Source organism: Balaenoptera acutorostrata, chromosome 2 (assembly GCF_949987535.1).
Source record: "Balaenoptera acutorostrata chromosome 2, mBalAcu1.1, whole genome shotgun sequence".
Lineage (NCBI taxonomy): Eukaryota > Metazoa > Chordata > Mammalia > Artiodactyla > Balaenopteridae > Balaenoptera > Balaenoptera acutorostrata.
Window position 1 is genome coordinate 172,057,888 of NC_080065.1, and position 27,675 is coordinate 172,085,562.

Genomic DNA, 27,675 nt, shown 5'->3' on the forward strand with positions numbered 1-27,675 from the left:
GCCATTACTCTCCGGAGGCGATTGCTGCTGTACACATGGGCAGAGGAGTGGTCCACCGTGGCCACTTCCGAGCTGTTGGTCCCCGCGGCATACCGGACCTTTCAATGAGGTTCTCGTCTCTTCGGCGGCAGCTTCCGTGACCTCTGCTCCCCGTGATTCTACCCTCCGTGATGTAAGACCCGCTTTCCTCACTTAACCCTTTACTCCCCGCCTTCCTGAGGACAAGAGAGGCCCACAAGGCAGGGAGGGGTAACGGGGGACAGGGACCTAGGACCGGGAAGCCAGGCAGCCAGTCGGAGTGTGTTTTAGATCCTGTGATAAGCAGTATGAAACGCTAGTGATGAAGTTTAGGACCACTGTATTTAGCGACGAGGGGGAGGCACTGGTGATCTGGTCCAAAAAAACTGACATCTTGGGATGGGGACAGAAAAGCCCGGCCGAAGTGAGTTCAGGACATTATTTTGGGGGGGGGAGGGGTGTGTGTGTGTGTGTGTGTGTGTGTGTGTGTCCGGAATTGGAGACCGCAAGGATAAACTACCTACCTTTTGCTTTGTGGTCAGCTTTGTCTAACATTAATAGGAGCACACTGGTTTTCTTTCTGTTAGCATTTGTCTTGAATACTTTTTACACTTAAACTTTTCGGTTAGTTATCTTTATTTACTTTAGTTGACTCTCGTGTAAATAGCCTATAACTAGATTTTAAAATGCACTTCAACATTGTTGTTTAATTTGAGAATTAGTCCATTAATATTTATTGTGATTACTAATATTTTGCGTTGATTTTTACCATCTTATTTGGTACTTCCTGTTTATTTTTTTCCCTTCAAATAATTATTTTATCAGAATATAGGACATATATGTCTCACAAAAATATGAAAACACAGAAAATTAAAAGAAAAATAAAGTGAATCTGCAAACCAGGCCAAGAAAAAGTAAGAATTCGAAACCTCAGAAACCTGTATTCTCCTAAACTTCATCCTTCTCTTTCCCCATGATTTTCTTCCTGGATTTTACTGCTTATATGTTTTCTCAAAAATGTATTTACTAATTTTGGTAATTACTTGTAGGTGGACTTACACTAAAGTATTTTCAGAGACACCCTCTTCCCATATTGATGGAAGTACACATTTTAATTTAGAGATTTCCAAATATCTTGTAGAAGATTACACGCACCTACCTACCCATTCTTTTTCAGGTATTTTGTGACTTAAATTTTAGTCAGTTTACAAAGTTCCACATACCGAGGTTTTGTTTTCAAGTTGAGTTGAATATATATATATGGATTTTGAGAATATTGGCATCATTATGCCATTGAATTTTACAATTAATTAGTTATATCTTTTTTTTAAATAAATTTATTTATTTTTGGCTGCACTGGGTCTTTGTTACTGCGTGCAGGCTGTCTCTAGTTGCTGCGAGTGGGGGCTACTCTTTGTTGTGGTGCACGAGCTTCTCACTGTGGTGTCTTCTCTTGTTGCGGAGCTCCGGCTCTAGGCGAGCGGGCTTCAGTAGTTGTGGCACGCGGGCTCAGTAGTTGTGGCTCACGGGCTTAGTTGCTCCACGGCATGTGGGATCTTCACGGACCAGGGCTCGAACCTGTGTCTCCTGCATTGACAGGTGGATTCTCGACCACTGTGCCACCAGGGAAGTCCCAGTTATATCTTGTATAATGCCTTTCAATAAAGTTTTATGAGGATCAGCAAAAACGATTTAAGGGTTTGGTTTGTTGTTGTTGTTTTTGTTGTTAGATTTATTCCTAGGAAAGTGTATATTTTCCTTTTGCATCACACACTTTTTTTTTTAAAACAGAACAGAGTCACACATTTATTTTTTTTATTTATTTTTATGTATTTATTTATGGCTGTGTTGGGTCTTCGTTTCTGTGCGAGGGCTTTCTCTAGTTGTGGCAAGCGGGGGCCACTCTTCATTGCGGTGCGCGGGCCTCTCACTATCGCGGCCTCTACTTCTTGCAGAGCACAGGCTCCAGACGCGCAGGCTCAGTAGTTGTGGCTCACGGGCCTAGTTGCTCCGCGGCATGTGGGATCCTCCCAGACCAGGGCTCGAACCCGTGTCCCCCGCATCAGCAGGCAGACTCTCAACCACTGCGCCACCAGGGAAGCCCACACACATTTTTTATTATTTACTTTCTCTGCTAGAGAGGCTGAGGACTTTGAGTAGCATTGAATGGAGTTTGGATAGCAAACTTGAAGCAGTCCTATTTTCTTTCTGACTTTAAGGGAAGTTAACTTGAATGTTTGCTGGAGGCTTTTTTTTTTTTGGAAAGCGTTTATTAGGTAAAAGAAGTCTCCTATTTCCTAATTTAAGAGTTTTTGTCACGAACAGCTGTAGGCTTTTAACAAGTGATTTTCAACCCCCCTCCCCCAGCAACTACTTTGATATGTTGATGGATTTCAATCACCTTTTGAAAACTATGCCTGGTCTGTGATAGGTTCTAGTTCTGTTTGTGCTTTGAATGAATAAGTGAAAAATATGACTTTCTCATTTACCTGATAATGTGGTGAATTAAACCAATTGATTTTCTAATGTTACATTAAATTTGCTTTGATAAAATAACTAAATTGGAAAGGATATGTACTATTTTATCAGTTTTGGTTTCTGGTTGCTAGTATTTTTGTTTGATGATTTGCATCTATGTTTGAGTGAAATTGGCTTGTAATTTTCCTTTTCTGTTTCAGGTTTATTCCAGCCTCATAAAGTGGGGTGGGAGTGTTCCCTCTTTTTTCTAAACTCTGGAATATTTTGCCTAAGAGTAGAATAACTTGTTCCTTAAAAGGGAGTTTTACCAGGAAAAACCATTGGGGTCTGAATTTTCTTTGCGGAAAATTTTAAAGCTGTTGTTTCAGTTCTCTAAGAGTCATAGGGCATCCAAGTTCTCTATTTCATTATGGTAAGTAAAATTTCTTTAGGAATTTATTCATTCCATCTAAGGCTAAATTCTGTAGTCAAAGTTGTTAATAATGTGCTTTTATTATTATTATTATTTTTTTTTAAATATTTATTTAGTTATTTATTTATTTTTGGCTGTGTTGGGTCTTCGTTTCTGTGCGAGGGCTTTCTCTAGTTGTGGCAAGTGGGGGTCACTCTTCATCGCGGTGCGTGGGCCTTTCACTGTCGCGGCCTCTCTTGCTGCGGATCACAGGCTCCAGACGCGCAGGCTCGGTAATTGTGGCACACGGGCTTGGTTGCTCCGCGGCATGTGGGATCTTCCCAGACCAGGGCTCGAACTCGTGTCCCCTGCATTGGCAGGCAGACTCTCAACCACTGCGCCACCAGGGAAGCCCCTTTTATTATATTTTTAATGCTTGCTGCATGTGTAGTGTTTTCTAGGTTTTCATTCTTGTATTTATATGTTCTTTTTTTTAAAAAATGCATCCTGCCAAAATTTTGTCAATTTTGTTTTTCATGAAGAACCACTTTATAATGTGTATGTTTTCTATTTCATAACTTTCTGTTCTTTATAATTGTCTTTCTTTTACCTTTTTGGCATGTTTCTTTACAGTTTCTTACATTGGAACCTGCACATCGAAAGGATTACAGTGATAGTATTTTATTATACTTCAGTTCTAAATATTATCAAATATTATGATTTCTTTGGCATGTGAATTATTTAGGCCTTTTTCTTTTAATTTCCATTTCTGTGACTTTTTTGGGTAATCTTTTGGTTATTGTTTGCTAACTTGATTGCACTATAGTCAGAGATTGATGCCATTTTCTGAGACACACATTGTGCCCCATGTGTGGTTGGAGTTTATAGTTAGGAAATACTGTTTCATCTTGTGCAATCTGCATATAGTTATTGAATTGTTTGCTTGAACATATTATTGAGAGCTCTGGTAGTGGCTTTGTCCATTCTCCTTAGAGTTCTGCCCCCCTCCCCCCCCACCGATATATATATATTTTTTAATAAATTTATTTATTTAATTTTGGTTGCGTTGGGTCTTCCTTGCTGCACGCGGGCTTTCTCTAGTTGCAGTGAGCGGGGGCTACTCTGTTGTGATGCGCGGGCTTCTCATTGAGGTGGTTTCTCTTGTTGAGGAGCATGGGCTCTAGGCGTGCGGGCTTCAGTAGTTGTGGCGCAAGGGCTCAGTAATTGTGGCTCACAGGATCTAGAGTGCAGGCTCAGTAGTTTTGGCGCACAGGCTTAGTTGCTCCACGGCATGTGGAATCTTCCCAGACCAGGGCTCGAACCCGTGTCTCCTGCATTAGCAGGCGGATTCTTAACCACTGCACCACCAGGAAAGTCCTACCACTGATATACTTTTGAGGCTGTATTATGACATATATACAGCTTTTTCTTGGATTGTACCTCTTCTTTTTGTAATTCCTCAGTTTTCTCTATTAGCCTTTTTGCCTTAATTCATTCTGATATTAATATATTTAAACCAGGTTTTTTTTAAAGTATTTGCCTTGTATATCTTTTTTTTTTTTTTTTTTGCCTTGTATATCTTTTTAAAATTTCTGTTCTTGCTATATCCTTTCTCTTGTAAACAGCATATAACTGGATTGTTTTTACTCCATTTTGAGAATATCTGTATTTTAGTTGAAGCATTTTGTCCCTTAACATCCTTTTTCCTTTTCTCTAGCTTCCTTTGATTTGAGGAGTTTTTTCATTCCACATTTTTCTTTGCATATTTTGAATTTATCTACATGTTTATATGCATATTGAATTTATTTATGTCTATTATTTTAGTGGTTATTTTGGAGTATTCTTATTCATGCTCATTCATGAAATTTAGATTTTTTTTAATTAATTAATTTATTTATGGCTGCGTTCGGTCTTCATTGCAGTGCGCGGGCTTCTCATTGCATTGGCTTCTCTTATTGCGGAGCACGGGCTCTAGGCGCGTGGGTTTCAGTAGTTGTGGCATGTGGGCTCAGTAGTTGTGGCTCACGGGCTCTAGAGCACAAGCTCTGTAGTTGTGGCACACGGGCTTAGTTGCTCCGTGGCATGTGGGATCTTCCCAGACCAGGGCTCGAACCCATGTCCCCTGCATTGGCAGGCAGATTCTTAACCACTGTGCCACCAGGGAAGTCCCTAAATTTTTGATATGTTATCACTCTCCTGATTTACATGGTTTTTTGATCATGCATTTTAATTCTATCTTTTTTTAAACCTCAGAAGAGATTATCATTGTATACAGTCATTTTTAGTTTCATTTTACCCACACATTTTCCATTTTGTATGCTTGCTTTGATTCTTGGACTCTGATGTAAGTTCTTAACACTCTTTACTTTGGTTCCTTGATTTTTTTCTTTCTCTCTAAAGTATGTATTTTAGATTTTCTCTTTTCTGTGAATGGCAAGCCCAAATATACCATTATTTTGCCATCTTAGTAGACATTTTGGTTGCTAAAGGACTGTATATTTTATTCCAGAGCCATGAAGATGTTCCACTATCTTCTGGCTTCCATTGTTGCTGGCGAGGAGTCAGGTATCAGGCTAATGTTTTTTTTTTTTTTTTTTTAATTTTATTTATTTATTTATTTATTTATTTATTTTTGGCTGTGCTGGGTCTTCGGTTCGTGCGAGGGCTTTCTCTAGTTGCGGCAAGTGGGGGCCACTCTTCATCGCGGTGCGGGGACCGCTCTTCATCGCGGTGCGCGGGCCTTTCACTATCGCGGCCCCTCCCGTTGCGGGGCACAGGCTCCAGACGCGCAGGCTCAGCAGCTGTGGCTCACGGGCCCAGCTGCTCCATGGCATGTGGGATCTTCCCAGACCAGGGCTCGAACCCGTGTCTCCTGCATTAGCAGGCAGATTCTCAACCACTGCGCCACCAGGGAAGCCCAGGCTAATGTTTATTTCTTTAAAGCAGTGATTCTTAAAGTGTACTCTTCAGACCTACAACATCAGCATCACCTGGGAACTTATTAGAAATGCATATTCTTGCATCCCCAGTTTCTGATTCATCAGAAACTGGGGATGTGGCCTAGCAATGTGAGTTTTTTGGTTTGTTTTTATAAAATATGTTTTCAGTGTGTTTTAACAAGCCCTCCAGGTGATTCAGATGCAGCTTGAAGTTTGGAAATCATTGCTTTAAAGGTAACCTGTGCTATTTCCCCTGGCTGCTGTTAAAATATTCTTTTTGCCGTTGCTGTTTCTCTGGTTCAGTGTTATTGTATCTAACTGTGATCTGTTTTTATCTTCAATCTCTTTATATTTGCTTTCTGAAATGAGAAATCCACAGCTACTATATTTTGCAGTAACTGCCTGTGCTCCTTCTCTCTCCCTTTGGAATTCTATTTAGAATCAGTTCAGCCCTTTTCCCTCTGTCCCCCATGGCTCTTTATACTTATCTTTTTATCTGTGTGCCCTCATGTTTATTCTCTAGAAGTGGTTTTTAAATGTAAGCCTGCATAAAAGTCACCTATAGTGCTTGTTAAAACAGATTCATCAGTCTACTCCAAAGAGTCTCATTCAGTTGGACTTGGATATGAACTGGGCATCAGAATTATTAAAGCTCTCTAGATGATGTTTATGCAGCTGGCTGGGGGACCACACTTTGTGTGATACTCTAGAAAACAATTTTTGGGGGGCTGTGTGTAATCTGATAAAGCTATTTACCTAGTCCCCCCATTTTACCTTTATTTCAGCAATTGTAATTGTCCTTTTAGAAATTACATATTTTTAAATTTCTGAGTATTTATCTCCAGCTTGTGAATGATTTTGAAAGATATGTCTTTTTTAAAAAATTAATTAATTAAATTTATTTTTTGGCTGCGTTGGGTCTTCATTGCTGCATCCGGGCTTTTTCTAGTTGCGGTGAGCAGAGGCTACTCTTTGTTGCGGTGCACAGTCTTCTCATTGCATTGGCTTCTTTTGTTGCGGAGCACGGGCTCTAGGCGCGTGGGTTTCAGTAGTTGTGGCATGTGGGCTCAGTAGTTGTGGCTCACGGGCTCTAGAGCACACGCTCTGTAGTTGTGGCACACGGGCTTAGTTGCTCCGCGGCATGTGGGATCTTCCCGGACCGGGGCTCGAACCCATGTCCGCTGCATTGGCAGGCGGATTCTTAACCACTGCGCCACCAGGGAAGCCCTCTGTCTGTATTTTGTGTTGCACTTAAAATAGTTTTTTTTTTTTTTTTTTTTTTAAATCTTTTATTTATTTTTGGCTGTGTTGGGTCTTCGGTTCGTGCGAGGGCTTTCTCTAGTTGCGGCAAGTGGGGGCCACTCTTCATCGTGGTGCGGGGACCGCTCTTCATCGCGGTGCGCGGGCCTTTCACTATCGCGGCCCCTCCCGTTGCGGGGCACAGGCTCCAGACGCGCAGGCTCAGTAGTTGTGGCACACGGGCCCAGCTGCTCCGTGGCATGTGGGATCTTCCCAGACCAGGGCTCGAACCCGTGTCCCCTGCATTAGCAGGCAGATTCTCAACCACTGCGCCACCAGGGAAGCCCCACTTAAAATAGTTTTGAGGGGAAGGTTTAATCAGTATATCTAGATTGCCTGTTGGAAATAGAAGTCTTAATCTGCCCTTTTAGCCGTGGGACATTTCATCTGGTTGAAAGCTTACAGATAGTGAAGTACATAGAGATATTAATTTACAAGTGTAACACATTTCTGGACTGAGAAAAATGGCATGCAGTGTTCTCACAACTATTGTTACTTTGTCTATGTGTACAAGAATAACACTGGTAGAAACAGTTCTAGCAGAGGCAGAAATATCACTCCATAAAAGTAACAAAAGAATCATTCTATCTTTAGTATTTACATCTGCAAATTCTGAATATCTTGGGGCAGTATTACAAAATTGAATGTGGGGATTTTAAATCAAATATTGGAAGAATTATGGCCACAAAAGGAGAAGTCACAATAGAACAATTTAAAGGGTAAAATGTGTTTTGGACCAAAAAACTGATGTAGGAGGCAGATCTTCTGTAATTGTGGGGAGCAGGGGTGAGATTAGGGTGAGGTATGTGGGTGGAGGCATTAACCGTGCACTTGTATGATGCTGAAAGCACCTCTTTGAATTTTGTACTCCAGCAACCTCTCTTACCTCACCCTAGTGCTGGTCCTGGCACAGAGAAAAACAGATCCCAATGAGAAGGGGCTAAGATGTGTTGCAATAGAAAAAGGGAACTGTTTTCACTGTGTTATAAAGGAAATTAAAAGAGAAATTAAACAATCTCAGTAGCCTTTGAAAATTCTCTCTCCATCGCATTTATCTGTGCTGATATCAGTCTGATCATCGTGGTTTTGTTTCATGTATTGTGTAGAAACGGGAGTCAAAACTTCTTTAATAGATCCCATAACTGTTTCCAGACTCCCCTGCTCCACTTCCAGTCACTTAGATGCTGAGGTAGTCCTGTTGCATCTGTATTCAGGGTCACTGAGTGTAGCTCAACAAGTGGTATAATGCTCAGATGAGAAACACTCCAGAACCTCGCTCTGGCCTCTAGTTTGCATTACCATGAGACTTTGAAAATATCCCCCAGGTTTGAAATTGATGTGAGTGCACTCTCTATCCAGGCTTGAACCGTTTGTTTACCTTGCCCCACGTTGCGGGCAGTAGTGAATGATGGGGAGCCAAGGTGTGGCTAAGCTTTATGGCTGTGTCCTAGCACATGGGTCAACATACATCTCATAGGACCTGAAGGGGAGCCCCCCACACACATACACCAAGATCCATAGACCCCCTCCTTTGTGATCTTCCCAAGACCCCCGGGTCCAGGAGGGCCTTCTCAATATGGAGAGAAATGTAGATCAGCTTATTTGTCATCCATTCATTCTTTTTGCTCACTGTTACCCTGTTTGTTGTCTGAGGTACTGTTCCAGACACCTCAACAGTGAAAAAAACAAAGAAGTGGAAAATCTATCTGCCTGGAGCTTATTGTCAGGCTGGGCATAAGGGAAGAAAACTAAACAAGTAAAATACATAGTATGTGTGGGAGAGACAGTAATGCTTACTAGGTGTTCTGTGTGCTGTCCTACACTTCCCAGGATCCCTGGAACTAGCAGGGGCATGTGACTAGTTCTGGGCAATGAGCTGTGAGCACTTCAGGGTCAGAGCATATGTGTCAAGGTGCACAGTTCTCTAGGCACACCCTTCTCTCATCATCCATGGCCAGAATGACCACAGGTTTCAGTTGGCTCAGTTATAAGAGGCATGCCCCCGTGTAACTGGTAAAGTTTCACCACCAGCCCAGGTTGAACAAGTAACATGAGCCAGACATAAACTTCCGTTTCATCAAGTCATTGAGATTTGAAGTCTGTTTTTGCAGTAAAATAGAGCCTACCCTGACTTACACGGTATGTTAAGTGGAGGTTAGTGCTTTGAAGAAAAATAGAAGAAGGAGTGGGGTTTAGGGGTAGACAGGCAGAGGTTTGCATTTTGACTAGAGTGGCCAGTCAATGCCATGTCGAGACACTTAAAGTTGACTAAAGATCCGAAGCAGGAGAGGGAGCAGGTACACTTGAATGTGGAGAAGCACATTTCCATGTAGAGAACAGCAAGTGCAAAGATCCCAAGGCGGGAACATGCCTAGTACAGGCATAAGGCCCAGTGAGGATAGTGTGAGCAGAGCCAGCGGGGGCCGGGAGCCAGGAGGGGTTGTGGATGAGGCAGCAGGAATGTAGGCCTTTGGCTGAGTGAGATAGGACGCCAGCAGGTTTTGAGCAACAGAGTGATGTGACCTACATTTTACTGGCAAAGTTCTACTTGCCGTATAAACTAAAGGACAGAAACAGGGAGACTTTAGGAAGCTATTGGAATGATCTAGGAGAGAGGTGGTGCCTTCCACCAAGACAGTATTAGAGTAGGTGGTGAGGAGTGGCCAGATTTTGGGTAAGTTTTCAAGGTAAAGCCCATAAGATTTGCTGGTGATTTGGATCTAAAGTGTGAAAAAGGAGAATCCAGGATGACTTCAAGGCTTTTTGCCTGTAGCTCCTGGAAGCATGGAGTTGCCATGGAGATGGGGAGGCTGGCAGGAGCCCAGCATTAGGTGTTTACCTTCAGGTCTTATTAGATATTGCAGGGGAAATGTTTTACGTAGCGCTCATCTGCCCATTTCTCTTGCTCATGCTGCCTGGGGCAAGTACCAAGGAATGGAGAGTGGCATCCACTGTAAATTAACAGTTTACAGTTTAAATCGCCAACAGCCATTTTGTTTTATGATAAAAATAATGGTGTTTTAGAGTGAACATTTATTGAGCACATACAGTCCCATAATCCAGTGTTATAACCTCCAGTTTCCAGATGAGAAAACAAGTTTAGTGAGCCCATTCTTTTTTTTTTTTAATTAATTAATTTATTTATTTATTTTTGGCTGCGTTGGGTCTTTGTTGCTGCACTCTGGCTTTTTCTCTTGTTGCGGCGAGCGGGGGCTACTCCTCGTTGCGGTGCGTGTGCTTCTCATTGCCGTGGCTTCTCTTGTTGCGGAGCATGGGCTCTAGGCTCCTGGGCTCAGTAGTTGTGGTTTGCGGGCTCTAGAGCGCAGGCTCAGTAGTTGTGGCGCTCGGGCTTAGTTGCTCCGCGGCATGTGGGATCTTCCCAGACCAGGCCTCGAACCCGTGTCCCCTGCATTGGCAGGCAGATTCTTAACCACTGTGCCACCAGGGAAGTCCGTGAAGCCATTCTTGAATGGAGCCCCCATGGGCAAGAAAGCTGGGCTTGCAGCAAGGTGGGGTCACCTGAGGTCTCAAGGACAGACAGACAACAATCTTCATGGATGTGTAATCAGAACCTGGATGTCAGTACTGAAGGGAGGAGGGATTTCAGAGTGTGAACATGTGTGGGATGGGGTAGAAGAAGGCCCAGGAGAACCCTGGCCCTTAGGGATCCTGGCAAAGGAGGAAGGACCACGAGCAGGATTCTCAAAAAGAGCAACCAGAGATGGAGGGGGACAACCTTGGGATTGATGCACAGTGGCCAAGAGCAGAGGCTCCCCAGGAAGAGGGAGAGAGGGGAGGTTGGTAGTGGGCAGGATCATGTATTGAGATCAAGCAAGACAAGAATCAGGAAAAAGCTGTTTCCTGATTTGGTGTCAGGGAGTTCACATGCAGAGGCCACCTTGAGAGGGGACATGTGTGGCTCTGGAATCAGGTTCATTAGCCCCTGTTTTGTGACCTTGGTCACATGACCTAACCCTTCAGTACATGCCCCACTTTTCTCAGGATACTGCTTACCTCCTGGGGAAGTTGTGAGAATTAAATGAGAGTCCCTGGAAAGACTCAGGAGATACTTTGTACATAGTAAGCATGCTTATGTTGTTATTTGTAGCATTGCTATTGATGTTGGCAAGAAAAATTGGGGGACAGAAACTTGAGCAGAAATTTGTAAATTGAGAATAGAGGAATAAGTGGGAGGCGAGGGTGGAGACCTTGTTCTTCAGTGACCCTGAACCTCTTTTTTTAACTTATCGAGTCTCTTCTCAGTAATCTGATGTTGGAACCCAAAGGCACAGAGATCCAGAAAGAGCTTTGTAAGTGAGAATCCTCTACTTGAGAAAGGCAATGTTTGTTCCAAGTTCGACCTCAGAAGGCTTGCAATACCCCTTTATACCCAGAAGGTGGCAGCACCTGATCTCATTTGGAGACAGGTACCCTGGTATCTAGAAATGAATGAAAGATGGTTAACATTTGTGTATTTCCTCACTGCAAAAGGGGAAAGAGAAGGGAGCTAATATTTGTTGAGAATCTACTACATCAGCTGATGTAGTATTCTTGAATCTCTGAGAACCCTCACTGTTCTCACACAGGTGGTACTTATCAAATAAAACTATGCCCCCACTGCCACCTCCAAAGGGAGGAATGAACTCAGGCTTGGCAGTTAAAGAAATTAGAGCCCAGGTCTCACCCCTGCCATCTGCTATGCAATTTTCTGGCAGTTACTTAAACTCTCTGAGCCTGTTTGCGCACCTCTGATGGTGCTATAAGGCCCATCTGATTGGTTTTTTGTGGGGTTCAGGTAAACCCAACACTGGATCGTGCTTAACATGAAGGTGGGACCTGGGTTCCCACCAGTGGCAGTGCTGTTCACTCCCTTTGTAAACCTTTCAAAGAGAAATGCAACTACTTTTATTATTATTATTTCACCCAGTTTCATAAGTTGTCCCCAAGAGTATTATATTTTTCCAATTGTGTTTTTTTTTTTTAAAGGATTTTCTTATTTATTTATTTATTTATTTATTTATTTTTGGCTGTGCTGGGTCTTCGGTTCGTGCGAGGGCTTTCTCCAGTTGCGGCAAGCGGGGGCCACTCTTCATCGCGGTGCGGGGACCGCTCTTCATCGCGGTGCGCGGGCCTTTCTCTATCGCGGCCCCTCCCGTCGCGGGGCACAGGCTCCAGATGCGCAGGCTCAGCAATTGTGGCTCACGGGCCCAGCTGCTCCGTGGCATGTGGGATCTTCCCAGACCAGGGCTCGAACCCGTGTCCCCTGCATTAGCAGGCAGATTCTCAACCACTGCGCCACCAGGGAAGCCCTCCAATTGTGTTTTATTACATCTGATTTGTGCATATTTCTAGAGAAAAGGTAAGACTGGTGCTCGGTAACATTGAATTACAGCTCAAGGAATTAAACAGCTTGCCCCTTATTTTCTAGTTAACAAGCTATAAAATTGTGTTCTACAGTATTTTACATCCCTACTCAGTTTTTAATTTGAAAAGAACATAATTCATCACCTTGGCAAACAAGTGTTTTTTTCCAGTGTATGATAAATGTGTGTGTAGCTAAAGAGACTGCAGATAAAGCAGTTTTGGAGAGCATTTTGGCAACACTTACTAAATGTTTAGTCATAAATGTTGACTAAACATTTCACTATCTAGAAATTCGTTCTAAGGAAAAACTTGAAAAAAACTTCAAAAATTTAGCTGCAAATATTTCTTCCAAGTGTTGTTTTTCTACTTGTGAAAAATTGGAAATATTCTAAACATTTTAACGTAAGATCATTTCAATAAATTGATGTGCCTATCTAGAAACACTGAGAAAATGAAGACATTAAAATATCAAGACATTAATGAAAATGAAAATACATTATACAAATAGTATAGCTGATTCTAAATTTCATCTGCAAAAGAAAATATTTGAGAATATCCAATATTTTTGACAAAGGAAAACTGATGAGTGACACATTGTCCTAGATACCAGAAGATACTAATGTGATTTTTTTTTAACTTTTATCATTTGAACTTGATTTTACTATTCATATATCCTTTTCTTCATTCAGTATTTTAAAAGTAATTTCTATGTGCGAGGTACTGTGCTTGGCATATGTATAACTGAATCACTTTGCTGTATGTCAGAAATTGCTGATATGTATAACAAATCAGCATAAATTCAGATGAGATTTGATAATCACCTATATGAAAAAACCCCCAAAACTGCTAAAGGATTAATTCAGCCAAACAATAAATGACTGGGGTAACTATGACATATGGATTAGCAGTGATGGAGGTCAGGGCAAGATGCCCCAAAATATGCTGCTTTGGCATATTGATTATTTTGAATTAAAGTTACATAAGAAACAGTTGGCATGAGAAGGACACTCTGACCCTTTTTTGCTACCCTGAAAGTAGGAAATAAATCTCCCATGTGAAAGGCACCTTCCCTGTACCAGAAGGCAAAGAGACATCCTTATCTCCAGAGATAGATATGAAGTTCAGAGCTGAGGAGGCTGTATAAACAAATTTGTTACTTCTTTACCAATTTACTACCTCATGTCAATTCTTCACAAATTTATTGTTTCTTTGTCTGAAAGGTATAAAAGCTGCCTGCTTTGGTCACTTCTTTGAGTCTCAGAGAATAATGTGGCATTGACTGAGAACCAGACAACCTATCAGTGACATAGAGTCTAAACACCACCCCAGGCTTAACATGTATACAGGTAGCTTGGTGTCTTTAGGAGTTCAAAGATGTTTGAGATTGTGCTGTCTTGGTTTTGGTATCAGGGTAATGCTGGCCGTAAAGATTGTGTTAGAAAAATGTTACCTCTTCTATTTTTGGAAAAGTTTGAATAGGATTGGTGTTAATTCTTCTTTTAAGTGTTCGGTAGAATTCACCAGTGAAGTCTTCTGGTCCTGGACTTCTCCTTGTTGGGAGAATTTGATGACTGATTGCGCCTGTTTATTTGTTATGGGTCTGTTGATTTTCTATTTCTTCTCCAGTCCATTTTGGTAAAGTGTATGTTTCTGGGAATTTGTCCATTTTATCTAGATTACCTAATTTGTTGGTGTACAGTTGTTCATGGTATTCTCTTTATTTTTATTTTTTAAAATATTTTTTCTATTTCTATAATGTTGTGGGTTTTTTTTTTTTTTTTTTGGCCATGCCTCACGGCTTGCAGGATGTTTGCTGACCAAGGATTGAACCCGGCCCTGGCAGTGAAAGCCTGGCGTCCTAACCACTAGGCCACTAGGGAACACCCTTTTAGAGTCTTTTTAATTTCTGTAAGGTTGATAGTAATGTCCCCACTTTTACTTCTTCTTTTTTTTTTAAATTTATTTATTTATTTATTTATTTATGGCTGTGTTGGGTCTTAGTTCCTGTGCGAGGGCTTTCTCCAGTTGTGGCAAGTGGGGGCCACTCTTCATCGCAGTGCACGGGCCTCTCACTATCGTGGCCTCTCTTGTTGCGGAGCACAGGCTCCAGACGTGCAGGCTCAGTAGTTGTGGCTCACGGGCCCAGCTGCTCCGCGGCATGTGGGATCCTCCCAGACCAGGGCTCGAACCCGTGTCCCTTGCATTGGCAGGTGGATTCTTAACCATTGCGCCACCAGGGAAGCCCCCCCACTTTTACTTCTGATTTTAGTTATCTTGTTGATCTTTTGAAAGAACCAACTTGTTGATTCTAGTTTTTCTGCTCTCCATTTCATTTATCTCTGTTCTAATTCTTTTGCTGCCTTTAGGTTTAGTTTGCTCTTATCTTGTTGCTTAAGATGTAAAGTTAGGTTGTTTGAGATCTTTCTTCTTTAATTTAGGTATTAACTGCTATAAATTTCCCTCTGAGCGCTGCTTTCATTGCATCCCATCAATTTTGCTGTGTTATATTTCCGTTTTCATTTGTCAGAAAGTTTTTTCTAATTTCCCCAGTGATTTCTTCTTTGTCCTGTTGGTTGTGTGAGAATGTGTTGTTTCATTTCCATGTATTTGTAGATTTTCCAGTTTTCCCTCTGTCATTGTTTTTTAGGTTCATTCCATTGTGGTTGGAGAATATATTTTGCTATTATTGGTCTTAAAATTGGTTGAGAATTGTGTTTGGCCTAATTTATGGTTTATCCTGGAAAACCCTAATTTTCTTTTTTTTTTGTAAGTGTAGTTCATTGATTTTCACTGTGCTTGTCCACTTTTTTTTTTTTTTTGTCCACTTTTTAATGTAGACATTTAACTGTATACATTTCCTTCTGAGAATGACTTTAACCTCATTTCACAAGTTTTCATTTGTTGTATTTTCATTTTCATTTAGTATAAAATATTAAGTTTCTCTTGTTTCATCTTCTACATAAAATTATTTGTGTGCCTTTAACTTCCAAATATTTGAGTATTTTCTAGATATCTTACTGTTATTAATTTCTAATTTAGTACATTTGCTATCTTTTTAAATTTGAGACTTTTTTATGGTCCAGCATATATGATCCAGACTCTATTGCTGGGTGTTGAATTGGAGAAAGTTAAATGATTTGGAGACACGTGGTGTAAGAGGTAGAATTCATTGACTTTTTTTACAAGAGTTTTAAATCGTCTACTTTATTTTATTATTGAAGTATAATTGATTTACCATGTTGTGTTTATTACTGCTGTACAGCAAAGTGATTCAGTTATACATGTATATACTTTTTTTATTATTCTTTTCCATTATGGTTTATCATAGGATATTGAATATAGTTCTCTGTGCTATACAGTGGGACCTTGTTGTTTATCAATTCTGTATATAAAAGCTTACATTTGCTAACCCCAAACTCCCACTCTATCCCTCCCCCAAACCCCTCCCCCTTGGCAACCACCAGTCTGTTCTCTATTCATTGACCTTTTCTGCCCCCACCCCCCTTCATTTTCTACTTAATATCGGGCAGTGGATTAGGACCTGAGTACAGTGGTGCACTCTTCTAGTTTACTATATAGTTTAGGAAACAGAGTATAAAACAAGGAAATAAAAACAAGGAAGTAAAAACATAAAAATACATTGTGACAGGTTTTGTAGGAGAAAGAGAGTCAGCTAACAGAGAAAGCCAAGTTCTTTCATATGAAGATAATAACTTAAATTTGTAATGTGAAGAAGGTTGTGTGGCTTTTTCTTTAGTTTCTAAGTGATTAGAGCTGTGGACTGGAGCAGTTAAGTTGCAGCTTTTTTTTTAAACATCTTTATTGGAGTATAATTGCTTTACAATGTTGTGTTGGTTTCTGCTGTGTAACAAAGTGAATCAGCTATATGTATACATACATCCCCATACCCCCCTCCCTCTTGTGAGCAGCCAGAGAGCTGGCTACTGATTCTCTTTGTTGAGCCCAGAAACACAGGCTCAACAGGCTTTTGTATGAGATGTTCTTTGGTGGCTATTAGTAGGCAGTGAGAATATGATTTCGACTTCATATTGGACCTTGACTGTTAGAGATGAAAATTAAGGGACATTAAGGGAAGCCTTGGCGAAGCACAGAGTATGAAGAGCAATAGGGTAAGGGCTGATTCTTGAGCAAATTCAGCCTTTAATGGTGGAAGGAGACCTTCTGAAAAAACCTTGACAGAGTATCAAGAGAAGTAGAGAGAGAACCAGGGAGAGAGTTATATAGAAGCCTAGAAAGAGAATGATTCTCGAAAATATACACCAAATTTTGCTGAGGAATTGTATTTTCTGTGAAGATGGAGATGATGGTAGTTGACATTAGGTACACTGAATTAGGGAGATGGTCAGTGTGGACTGTCTTTATAAGCTTTTGCTCTGGAGGGAGGGCTAAGTGTAGTCGAGGCAGATCTGAAGAGGTTGGCTTTAGAAAGGAGGGAGGGCAGACATCTTACTGGTAATAGGAGTCATAGGTCAGTTGTGGGAGGAATTTTTGTGTAACTGGAGACAGGAAAGTAAGAAAGACTCCACTTAACTTTTTTAAAGTAGAGTATAATTTACGTTCAAGAAAATGCACATATCTCAGGCGATCAGTTTGATGAATTTTTTGACACGGTGTACATTGTATAACCACTAACTGAAAAAAATAATAAAATATTTCAGTTGCCCCAGAAAGTTCCCTCTTGCTTCTCATTCTACCACCATATCATATTCCTGCAAGGAGGCGACCAACTTTTTTCCTTCTGTTGACTTAAACACATTTTGCTATCAACCTTAATAAATTTTACCTATTTGTGGAATTGGAGTTATAGAGCTTTTGTTTTTGTTTTTGTTTTTGTTTTTTGGTCTCGCTTCTTTGTCAGCATTATAGAAGTTCATCCATGTTGTGTGTCTCAGTAGTTTCTTTTCGTTGCTGAGTAGTATTCCACTCTACATACCACAGTTTGCTTATTCATTCTTTTGTTGATGGATATTTAGATTGTTTACACTTTGGGGCTATTAAGAATCAGATTGCTATGACCATTTTTATATGAATCTTTGTGGACATGTTTTAAACTTTTTCTCTTGGGTAAATATCTAGGAGTGGAATTGCTGAGTCAAATGGTAGGTATACTTTTTAAGAAACTGGCGCATTGTTTTCCAAAGTGGTTGAACCATGTCACACCCCCACCTTTATTATATGAGAGTTTTGGGTGTGCTGTATCCTTGCCACCATTTAGTGTTGATAGTCTTTTAATTTTGGCTGCTCTGGTGGGTTAAAATATTATTCCATTAGTTTTAATTTGCATCCATCTGATGACTAATGATCTTGAGTAACTTGTCATGCTTATTGTTGCTCACTCATTAAATTTTGTGAAGTGTCTAAGTGTAGCCCTTCCTGAGTTATTTTTTATTTTTTATTATTATTGTTTTGTAGGAGTTCTTTATGTAGTCTGAATGTGAATTCTTTGTCAGGTGTACGTACTGCAAATATCTTTTTTCCCCAATCTGTGGCTTGCCTATTTATTTTCTTTTTTTAAAAAAATAAATTTATTTATTTATTTATGGCTGTTTTGGGTCTTTGTTGCTGTGCGCGGGCTTTCTCTAGTTGCGGCGGGTGGTGCCTGGGCTTCTCATTGTCGTGGCTTCTCTTGTTGCGGAGCACGGGGTCTAGGCACACAGGCTTCAGTAGTTATGGCACGTGGGCTCAGTAGTGTGGCTTGCGGGCTCTAGAGCTCAGGCTCAGTAGTTGTGGCACACGGGCTTAGTTGCTCCACAGCATGTGGGATCTTCCTGGACTAGGACTCGAACCCATGTTCCCTGCACTGGCAGGTGGCTTCTTAACCACTGTGCCACCAGAGAAGCCCTTATTTTCTTAATAATATTATTTGATGAATAGAAATTTTTAATTTTGGTAAAGTTTAATTTATTGATTTTTTTAAATGTTTAGTTCTCTTTGTGTCTAGTCTAAAATATTGTTCTGTAACTCAATGTTGTTAAAGTGTTCTCTGTGGATTTTACTTTTTGGTGTCTGAGTTATCTCAAAAAGGTTTTTTTTAATTCAAATTTTTGTGTATGCAGTGATAATGAAGGTCAAAGTTCCTTTTTGTCCATTAAGTTCTTGCAACACCTTGTTTTTTTCCTAATTTGAAGATCTAATTGGCTTTCTTAGGCAATTTATGAATTGGGCAGCATCCCGTCTACTGACTATAGAAGGGTGCTGTCTCAGCACTATTTATTAAAAAGACAACTTTCCCTAATGAATTTCTTTATTCCCTTATTGAAAATCATTTGACTATGCACGTGTAGGTCTATTTCTGTTTTGTTCCATTGCCCTTTTTGTCTATACTTATTCCAATAGCTTTTCATTACTGTAGTAAAGTTAGTAATATGAATCTTCCAAGTTTATTTTTCTTTCTTAACATTGTTCTGGCTCTTCGAGATCTTCTGCATTTTGGTACCCATTTTAGATTTGGTTCGTCAATGTCTAGAACACAACCTGCTGAGATTTTGGTGATGACTGCGTTGTATCTGCAGATGAATTTGGGGAGAGTGAATACCTTAATAATACTGACTCTTGCAGCCCCTGAAAATGATATAGCTCCTCACTTATTTAGGTTTTTTATTTCTTCCAGCATGGTTTCACAGCTTTTATTTGGTTTATTCGTATGTGCTTTATATGTTTTATGCTATTATAAATGAAAGTATTTTTTAAGTTTCATTTTCCAGTTCTTTGCTGAGTTATGTTTTTTTAGTTGTGATTACTGTGAAATGAAATGCAAGATTATTTGCTGAAAGCAAGGGTCATGTAAGACAGTTTTGGGTTTAGAAAAACTGGTGAGATTTTTACGTGGTTTTGGGGAGATTGGAAGATTGGATTACCACTTATGCTTTTCTTTAGTGTAGATGCTCCTTCAAGGTTAGTGACTGGGTTTTGAAAGCTGCTGGTGTGACTGGGTGTGTGCAGACTGGTCTTTCCAAGTACTTTCAGGGAGGAAACAGATGGTTGGAATCATCCCAGACTGGTCTTCTGCTCATTAGGGGTATACTAGGTAGAGGATTAACGGAATTTGGACAAAATTTTGTAGAAGTGATGGATCATGATGGATCTCTCAGCTGAACAGGTGGGGCAATGAAGAAGAATTTGCTGTTAGGGAGCAAGGTGGTAGAAGCCTGGGTGGCCCGGAATCCCCTCTAAGTGGTAGAGTTTATGTGAGAAGAATGTTGTGTAGGAGGTTTTGTCCAGAGAGCAAATTTCTGAATCATTGTTTGTGAAGTGAATCTGATTCTGGTGATGACAAGGCCTGGGCCGTGGCCCACAGGTGTGTATGTTGGTGTGGAGTGGGGGGCCAAAAGGCACTGGCGATCAGAACACATGGTCCAGATGGACCAGTCCTCATGGATGCTGGAGCCATCCTAAGCCAGGACTATGCCTTGAAGTTGAAGAAGTCTGGGGCCCAAGTGTTCAGTGAGCGACAGAGTTTAACAGAACTGTAACTGGGGACAAATTACTTGAGAGAGTGAATCTGAATCTTACTTGAGGTAGGTCAGGGACCTCCACCACGTTGCCTGGAGGTTTTACCTAAGCAAGGTTAAGGCCCAAGCTGAGGCAAGCTGCTCCAAAGAGGAAACGCTGAAAAACGAAAGTTAGAAGTGTCCTGTTAGTGGGAGAGACAGAAAGCCTTTGGCTACACCTAGTAGTCTTTTTCTCATTTACTACAGATGCCTGCTCCAAGAGTCCCATGAGAACGAGAGAGTAGCTTTCTGGTGCCAGTGCCCTGCTTTCGTTCGGGCAAATTTACTATCATTCTCGCAGGATGGCAGCTCTTGGTCTGTCTCCCACATGTGGTAAGTTCTTCGGGTGAAGAATGCCCTCAGAAATCAAGCCTCAGTGGCCCCTGCCCCTTCACTGAGGGCAAGGATGTGCACAGCTAGTGGGAGGGCTGCCAGGTTAGAAGTGGAGGAACTGAACGAGGGTGGGAGCAAAGTCCTGAGAGCTCCCCAGGTGACTGTGTCTGATTCAGGGTCTTTGTGAGTTTGGGTGAGGCAGGGAGTGTTTGTAGTTGGTGTGTAAGGAAGGATACTGGTAATTGGTAACCCTGCGGCATCCCATTTATTATTTTGATAAGTCTGGATGAAGTAACAGCTCTATCTCAGAGCTTTTATTTCTTTACCCATGAATTGAGAATATATATCATTATGTTTATGACTATGTAGGCCCACCACCCTTTTTCCTGTCCTTGAGTAGAGCAGGACTTCTCTGGCTTGTTGTACAACAGTGTGTGTGAGGGAGTGTGAGATTGGGGCATGTGCACTGCACACATATCGTTAGTGTGAGACCGTTTCCTGATCTGCGAATGTCAGGTGGGCTTTAATCCTCATGGGTCCTCTCTTCTCTAGCTATGTCCAACCAGGAGCCTGCCTATGTCCATGAGTCAGAAATTCCTCTTTCTTCAAAAGACCATTCCTGTCCCCAGGATGTGGAGCTGTTTGCATACAATGGCCTGGAGCCTCATACATCAACCAGTGTTGGTTCCCAGGTACACCAAGGATCTCAAGGCCCCTGAGGGTGGAGGAGGCACTTCCCTAGAATGCCCCCAACATCACATGTTAGGATTCTTTTAGATCTTTATCCAGGCTGATCGATGCATGATCAGGGTGCAAGAGGAAGAGCTGGAGAAGTTGGTGAGGCTGTCCTGGTATCAGGGATGTTAGGGGAAATGACTTATATAACAGGTGTTTCTCTCATAGTATAGCTCAAAGCTCTCAGGCCAGGTTTGGAGTTTAAGCAGGTTTGATCCCATGTCAGAGTTGCATTTGAAGCAATGAGATTATCTCATGAGATTTCTCATTGGAAGAGAAAACATCTGAGGACTGACTTCTAGGGTAAATGTTTAGACCCCAGATCCCCGTATTGAAAATCCTGTGTTTAGAGTCTCTTCTGTGTAATCTTTAGCTTCAGCCATCTTTGAACACAGATAGGCTGGGTTCTCACTGACCCCAAATGTGTGTGGTGTTTCAGAAATCAGTGACTTTCCAGGATGTTGCCGTGGACTTCACTGAGAAGGAGTGGCCCTTGCTGGATTCTTCTCAGAGAAAACTGTACAAAGATGTGATGCTGGAGAACTATAGCAACCTTGCCTCAGTGGGTAAGGCTGGTGGCATTTCTTCATTTATTCGTTCATGAATGAAATGTCTTTGTTGTAAGTACTTGCTGTGACCCAGGAACTGTGTGGGGATTCGGAAAACAGTTACGAACAAGCCGACCTGGTGCCTGCCCTGATGGTACCTTGGATATTGAGACCTGTCCATTGCATTGCCCTTGGAGGTTGTCAAGTGTATCTGAGCTTGGGCATAGCTTTCTGAGTTAAGACGGCTTCAACCCTAGCAGTCCAGTGGTTAGAACTCTGAGCTTTCACTGCCAAGGGCACGGGTTCAACCCCTGGTTGGAGAAGTAAGATCCTACAAGCCGTGTGCCACGGCCAAAAAGAAAAAAAAAATCCTCATTCTTTTGAAGGGCAAAATGTGTGGGTATTTGTGGTTTTGTGTTTTATGAAAGCCTTTCACTGTGTTCCTTAGAAATGTGGCACCATCATTTTGCTGCTCCTAAGTCAGACTTGTCCATCTTCAGAGCACTGAAGACCAAAACACTGACCCCAGACTAATGGAAGGGGTTGTCCTCTGCACGATCCTCCCTCAACATGTGTCTTTCCCCGTGAGTAGGGTGTCAGGTGAGCAAACCCAGCCTCATCTCCCACTTGGAGCAAGAAGAGGAGCTGAGGACAGAGGAGCAGGAACTTCACCAAGGCCCTTGTCCCGGTAAGCACCAGGCAGACACAAGTGCTTCTGAGAATCTGCTCTCTCCAGTGATTGGGATGACAGAGATCCGTTAGGAAACGTCACCCAGGGAAATCTGAAAATGCTCTTTCTCTTTCACTGTCCCTCCATCCTCTCACAATTCTTTTGGTCTCCATGTCCCTTCGTCTTTAAATTCGACATGTGTCCAAATGGGTTCTTTGTCCCATTCTTTCCTACTCAACATTCCTGATCACACTCTTAATGTCATTATCAATGTCATTCTTTGAAGAGGTGCTTCTTAGTGAGTCAGCTTAAATTTCTACCCTTGTCATTGCCAAATATCTCACATAGCCAGATTTTTCAGTCATTTTTACTCATGTGTGTTCTCCCCTTTCATATTCCCTTTCCTTCTTTAAGGTTAGTATTTGCAAAGAAGGCCACCTCTGTTTTTGTCACCATCATCCCACCATTTTCTTTCTCCAGCAAGTTAATATTTTACCAATTTGTTTCAGATTGGGAGACTCCATCTAAAACCAAATGGTCAATTCTTATGGAAGATATTTTTGGGAAGGAAACATCTAATGGTGTGACAATGGTAAGACTTCCTTGGGATAATTCTGGATCTTCCATATTGGGAGAGGACAGGGGCAGCCTGAGTTAGAAAAGCAGCTCAAAACCAGGCAGGTCCCCAAGAGGAAACAGTGTCAGAAACACTGAATATTACTGATTTGGGGAAAACCCTAAAACCTGGCCCCAAACCTCTTCATTTAAAGTTCCAGTGAGTAAATATTTCTATAACTATGTCTCAGATGTTGAGTGTTGGAGCTTAATTTAGTTTTAAACAGTTAACAAAGTATATGCAAAAAGCTTTATGAAAGTTATACACATGGAGCCTCAGGGCATAGCATTCACTTATTTTCTTTGATGGAGTCCAAATGAGGCAGGAGCAGTACTTTTGCATTGCAAATTATGACATTATTAGTCATAATGATGTGCTTCTATGCCAGTTTATGTGGGGATAGTCTTAGGAATGTAATGAATATGGGAAATGCCTTAGTCAACACTCCCTCTTCATCAACAGGAAAGCAGTCGGCTTGGAGAGAAATCCAGTGAATATGCTAACCTGTTTGACGTCTTCAGCATGGGTGCTCACCTTACTCAGCAAATGGGAAGGCACACTAGCAAGAGGCCTTATCACCGCCGGGACTGTGGCGTGACTTTCAAGAACAGATCCCATGTAACCCAACATGTGAACATTTACAATGGGAGGAAAATGCATGAATGTCATCAGTGCCAAAAAGCTTTCACCACGAGCGCTTCCCTTACACGGCACAGGAGAATACACACTGGGGAGAAGCCCTATGAGTGCAATGCCTGTGGTAAAGCTTTCAATGACCCCTCAGCTCTTAGGAGTCATGCAAGAACTCATCTCACAGAGAAGCCCTTTGACTGCAGTCAGTGTGGAAATGCATTCCGAACCCTCTCCTCACTGAAGATACACATGAGAGTTCACACTGGGGAGAGACCTTACAAGTGTGATGAATGTGGGAAGGCATACGGCAGGAGCTGCCATCTTATTGCACACAGAAGAACACACACTGGAGAGAGACCCTACGAATGTCACGACTGTGGGAAAGCTTTCCAGCATCCCTCACATCTCAAAGAGCACGTCAGGAACCACACTGGAGAGAAACCCTATGAATGCACACAGTGTGGAAAAGCCTTCCGATGGAAGTCCAACTTTAACTTGCACAAGAAGAACCACATGGTAGAGAAAACATACGAGTGTAAAGAGTGCGGGAAATCCTTTGGGGACCTCCTGTCACGGAGAAAACACATGAGAATTCACATTGTAAAGAAACCTGTTGAATGTAGACAGTGCGGAAAAGCCTTCAGAAACCAGTCCATCCTTAAGACACACATGAATTCCCACACTGGAGAGAAACCGTATGGGTGCGATCTCTGTGGGAAAGCCTTCAGTGCAAGCTCCAACCTAACTGCGCACAGAAAAATACACACTCAAGAGAGGCGCTATGAGTGTGCCGCCTGCGGTAAGGTATTCGGTGATTATTTATCGCGGAGGAGGCACATGAGCATTCATCTCGTAAAGAAGCGCGTCGAATGCAGACAGTGTGGGAAAGCCTTCAGAAACCAGTCGACCCTTAAGACACACATGAGGAGTCACACAGGAGAGAAGCCTTACGAGTGTGATCACTGCGGGAAAGCCTTTAGCATCGGCTCGAACCTTAATGTGCACCGGAGGATACACACCGGCGAGAAGCCCTACGAGTGCCTGGCCTGCGGGAAAGCCTTCAGTGATCACTCGTCCCTCAGGAGTCACGTGAAGACGCACCGGGGAGAGAAGCTCTTCACGTCATCAGTGTGGAAAAGGCTCCAGTGACACATCTCTTTAAAGAGAAACACGAGAGCGCAGACTGGAAGGGAACCTGGCAGGTGTAAGGAAGGCAGGAAGCCTTGATGAACTCATCTCACTGGGCACAAAAGAATATGTGTTAATTTGGGAGAAATCCAATTTGCGTAATAACTGTGGAAAGACTTGGGTTTTTCCACATCACTTTGGAGATAGCGTGAGAACTCAAGTTAGGTGAGAAAACGTGTTTGTGGTGTGAAGAAGCCGTCAGTGTATGTTTAGCTCTCAACAAACGAGAACTTAGGGGGAGAAACCCTAGTCTGATATTTAATGTCAAAATGACTTCAGCATCACCTTTTACCTTCTTGGCACAAGAGTAAGCCCACCAGGGAGGATCTCTGTAAATTCCAAGACTGGACAGACCTTTCCTGGTCTCACTGTATTCCTCATGAGAGAAATCACACTGAAGAGAAAAACCTATGAAATAAGGAACATGGGAAAGTCGGTAACGGGTGGGCAAACTATGGCCAGCTGTCTGTTTTTGTACAGCTGGCAAGCTGAGAATAGTTGTTGCATTTTTAAGAAGAAAAATATATGCCAGAGACCATGTGTGGCCGACAAAGTCTAAAATACTCATTGTCTGGCCCTTTACAGAAAAAACTTGCCAGTCCTTGGTCTACAGCAGTGGTTCTCAACTAGGGATAACTTTGCTCCCCGGGAGACACTTGGCAACGTCTGGAGACATTTTTGGTTGTCAAAACTGGGGAGGTGCCACTGGCATGTTTTGGGAAACATTGGGGATGCTGTTAAATATCCTGCAGTGGACAGGGGCTTCCCCCAAGAGAGAGAAATTATGTGCCCCAAAATGTCAATATTGCTGAGGTTGAGAAACCTTAGCCAACAATCCCTCAATTTTTTATGCAACACGTGGGTACTCACACTAGGAGAAATTTCTATTTAAAACTTCAAAATTATAATCAGTGTAATTCTTTCAGGAAACACATGAGAACCCACACTGCAGACAATTCCTATGTGGAGATAATTTCATCCACAGCCCTATCACTTGTGCATATGAGAATTCACTCCCCAGTGGGATTTCTTAGTAAATGTGAAATTGCACTTATCAGTCTTTCATCATGAAAGTGGACCCCAGCTCATGAATTTTTAAGTGTTTAATTTTAAGATTATGCTCTTCCAAATAACCCTTATGCCTCATCACAGAAGGTTTGTATATAGTATTTTTACTACAATTTCATTCTCAATATGTGTTCATTTCCTTTTGGACAACTTACTTGACCGATGGAATTTTTTAGAATAGTGTTACATGCTGTGTAACATGTGGGTATTTTTAGTACCTGTTTGTTACAAGTATCTAATTCAAATGCAGTTGTGATCAGAGCAGGATGTCTTCATCAGATTCATCCTTTGGAATATTTTTGGCCTCCCATCCAGCCAAGAGTAACATATAGTTGCTCCTTCAGTATCTCATATTCTTTTATGTCAAGAAAGTCCAAGTTTTGTCTGATTAGTAAGGTGTGCTATTTTTAAAAATCTCTTACAGGTTTTCCTGCAGCTAGTACAGTCCATGTCCACAGCCTGGCCATTGACAAATAAGCAGATATCACTGTATGGGTGGTAAAAAAAAGCTCTTGAAAAAGAGTCATTCTAGATTCTTCTCTACATTTTTTTTTACCCTTGCTTTTCTCATTACTTCTCACCTTGAAAAGAGATTCAGTATCTTGTGTTAAAGGTGCATCTTATGACCATGAGGATGCAAGCCACAGGCTGAAGGGGGAGATAAGCACAGAAAAATCACAATGATCCTGGCTTCCCCCGTGGCTTCTTTGAGTGTCTGCACTAGTCCTGGATTTGTTGTTTCCAGACTTCCTATTACATGAGAAAAAATAAAACTGATTATTGGTTTAAGCTACTTTGGATATTTGATTGTTTAATCTATTTAATAATTGTTTTATTGGTGGCAGGAGGGTTCTGCTGTACCCAGCTGGATGCTATCTGTAACCCATACATCTGGTCATTAGTGAGGTTGGAGAGCTGCTACATATGTGGGTATAATCTACTTATACTTTTAATTGTTGGATGTGGGTTTTAAAAATCCTTAAACCATGTTTTTAAATTGTATTTCAAATCCCTGATGTACTTAAACATTACTTCTTGACTTGTGTTGAAATAAGTGTATTAATTTTCACAAAAGCTCTAAGAAGTAGGTACCACCAGTAACTCCCTTTTGCATATGGGCAGTCTGAGGCAAGGAAGTTTAAGGGTGCTTGTGTGAGGTCAGCTCATTAACAATTAGTAGTGCCGGTGTTTTGAGTCCATACTCTCTTATGTCAGGCCCTGTTTGGTGCCCTGAATCTATAGCAGTGAGTCAGGATTTTTGCCTTCATGGTGATCACATTCTACTTGGGATTAAGGCATGTGATAAACAAATGAGTAAATATATTGTATATCAGATGGTGGTCAGTTCAGTGCTGGGAAATTTAAGCATGGTGATGATGAGAGGGATGCGGGGGTTCAGTGGAACTGTTGGATGGATAGGGAAAGCCTTTCGTTTAAGGGGGCATTTGAGCAGAGATGTAAATTCACTGCCAGTGTGCACCATGTTGTAATGTGGGGAAGAGCACCCTCGGCAGTTCAAAGGTCATGAAAAAGAACTTTGCTTGGGACAGAGGGGCCAGTGTGACTGGAGTCAGGCAAGCTTGGGAGTTGCAGAAGGTGTTGAGGTCAGAGCTGGATTGAGGTCCTGTTCACTGCAGCATCTTGTGGGTTAACTGGAAGGACTTTGCCTTTCTTTCTCAGTGTGGAAAGTCAGTGGAGGAGTTTGGACAGAGACGTGACAACCATTCAATTTCTGTTTTTAGAGGAACATAGTGGCTTATGGGTTGATAGGCTAAATAGAGGGACAAGGTGCGAACAGAAACCTGTTAGAAGGTCATTGCAAAGTTCAAGTTAAATGTAACAGTGTCCAGATTATTAGTAGTAGGGGTGTTTTGAGAGTCACGT

At 41.7% G+C, this 27,675-nt stretch overlaps 1 protein-coding gene across 1 annotated transcript; it reads left to right on the forward strand.

Annotated features, from left to right (window-relative positions):
• Positions 1-26,585, forward strand: ZNF317 (zinc finger protein 317). Its single transcript, XM_007195396.2, has 7 exons — positions 1-172; positions 20,208-20,333; positions 20,886-21,025; positions 21,508-21,634; positions 22,209-22,304; positions 22,796-22,878; positions 23,365-26,585. The coding sequence occupies exons 2-7, from the start codon at positions 20,303-20,305 to the stop codon at positions 24,682-24,684; spliced, it is 1,797 nt and encodes a 598-aa protein (XP_007195458.1). The 5' UTR covers positions 1-172; positions 20,208-20,302; the 3' UTR covers positions 24,685-26,585.
• The last annotated feature ends 1,090 nt before the right edge of the window (positions 26,586-27,675 follow it).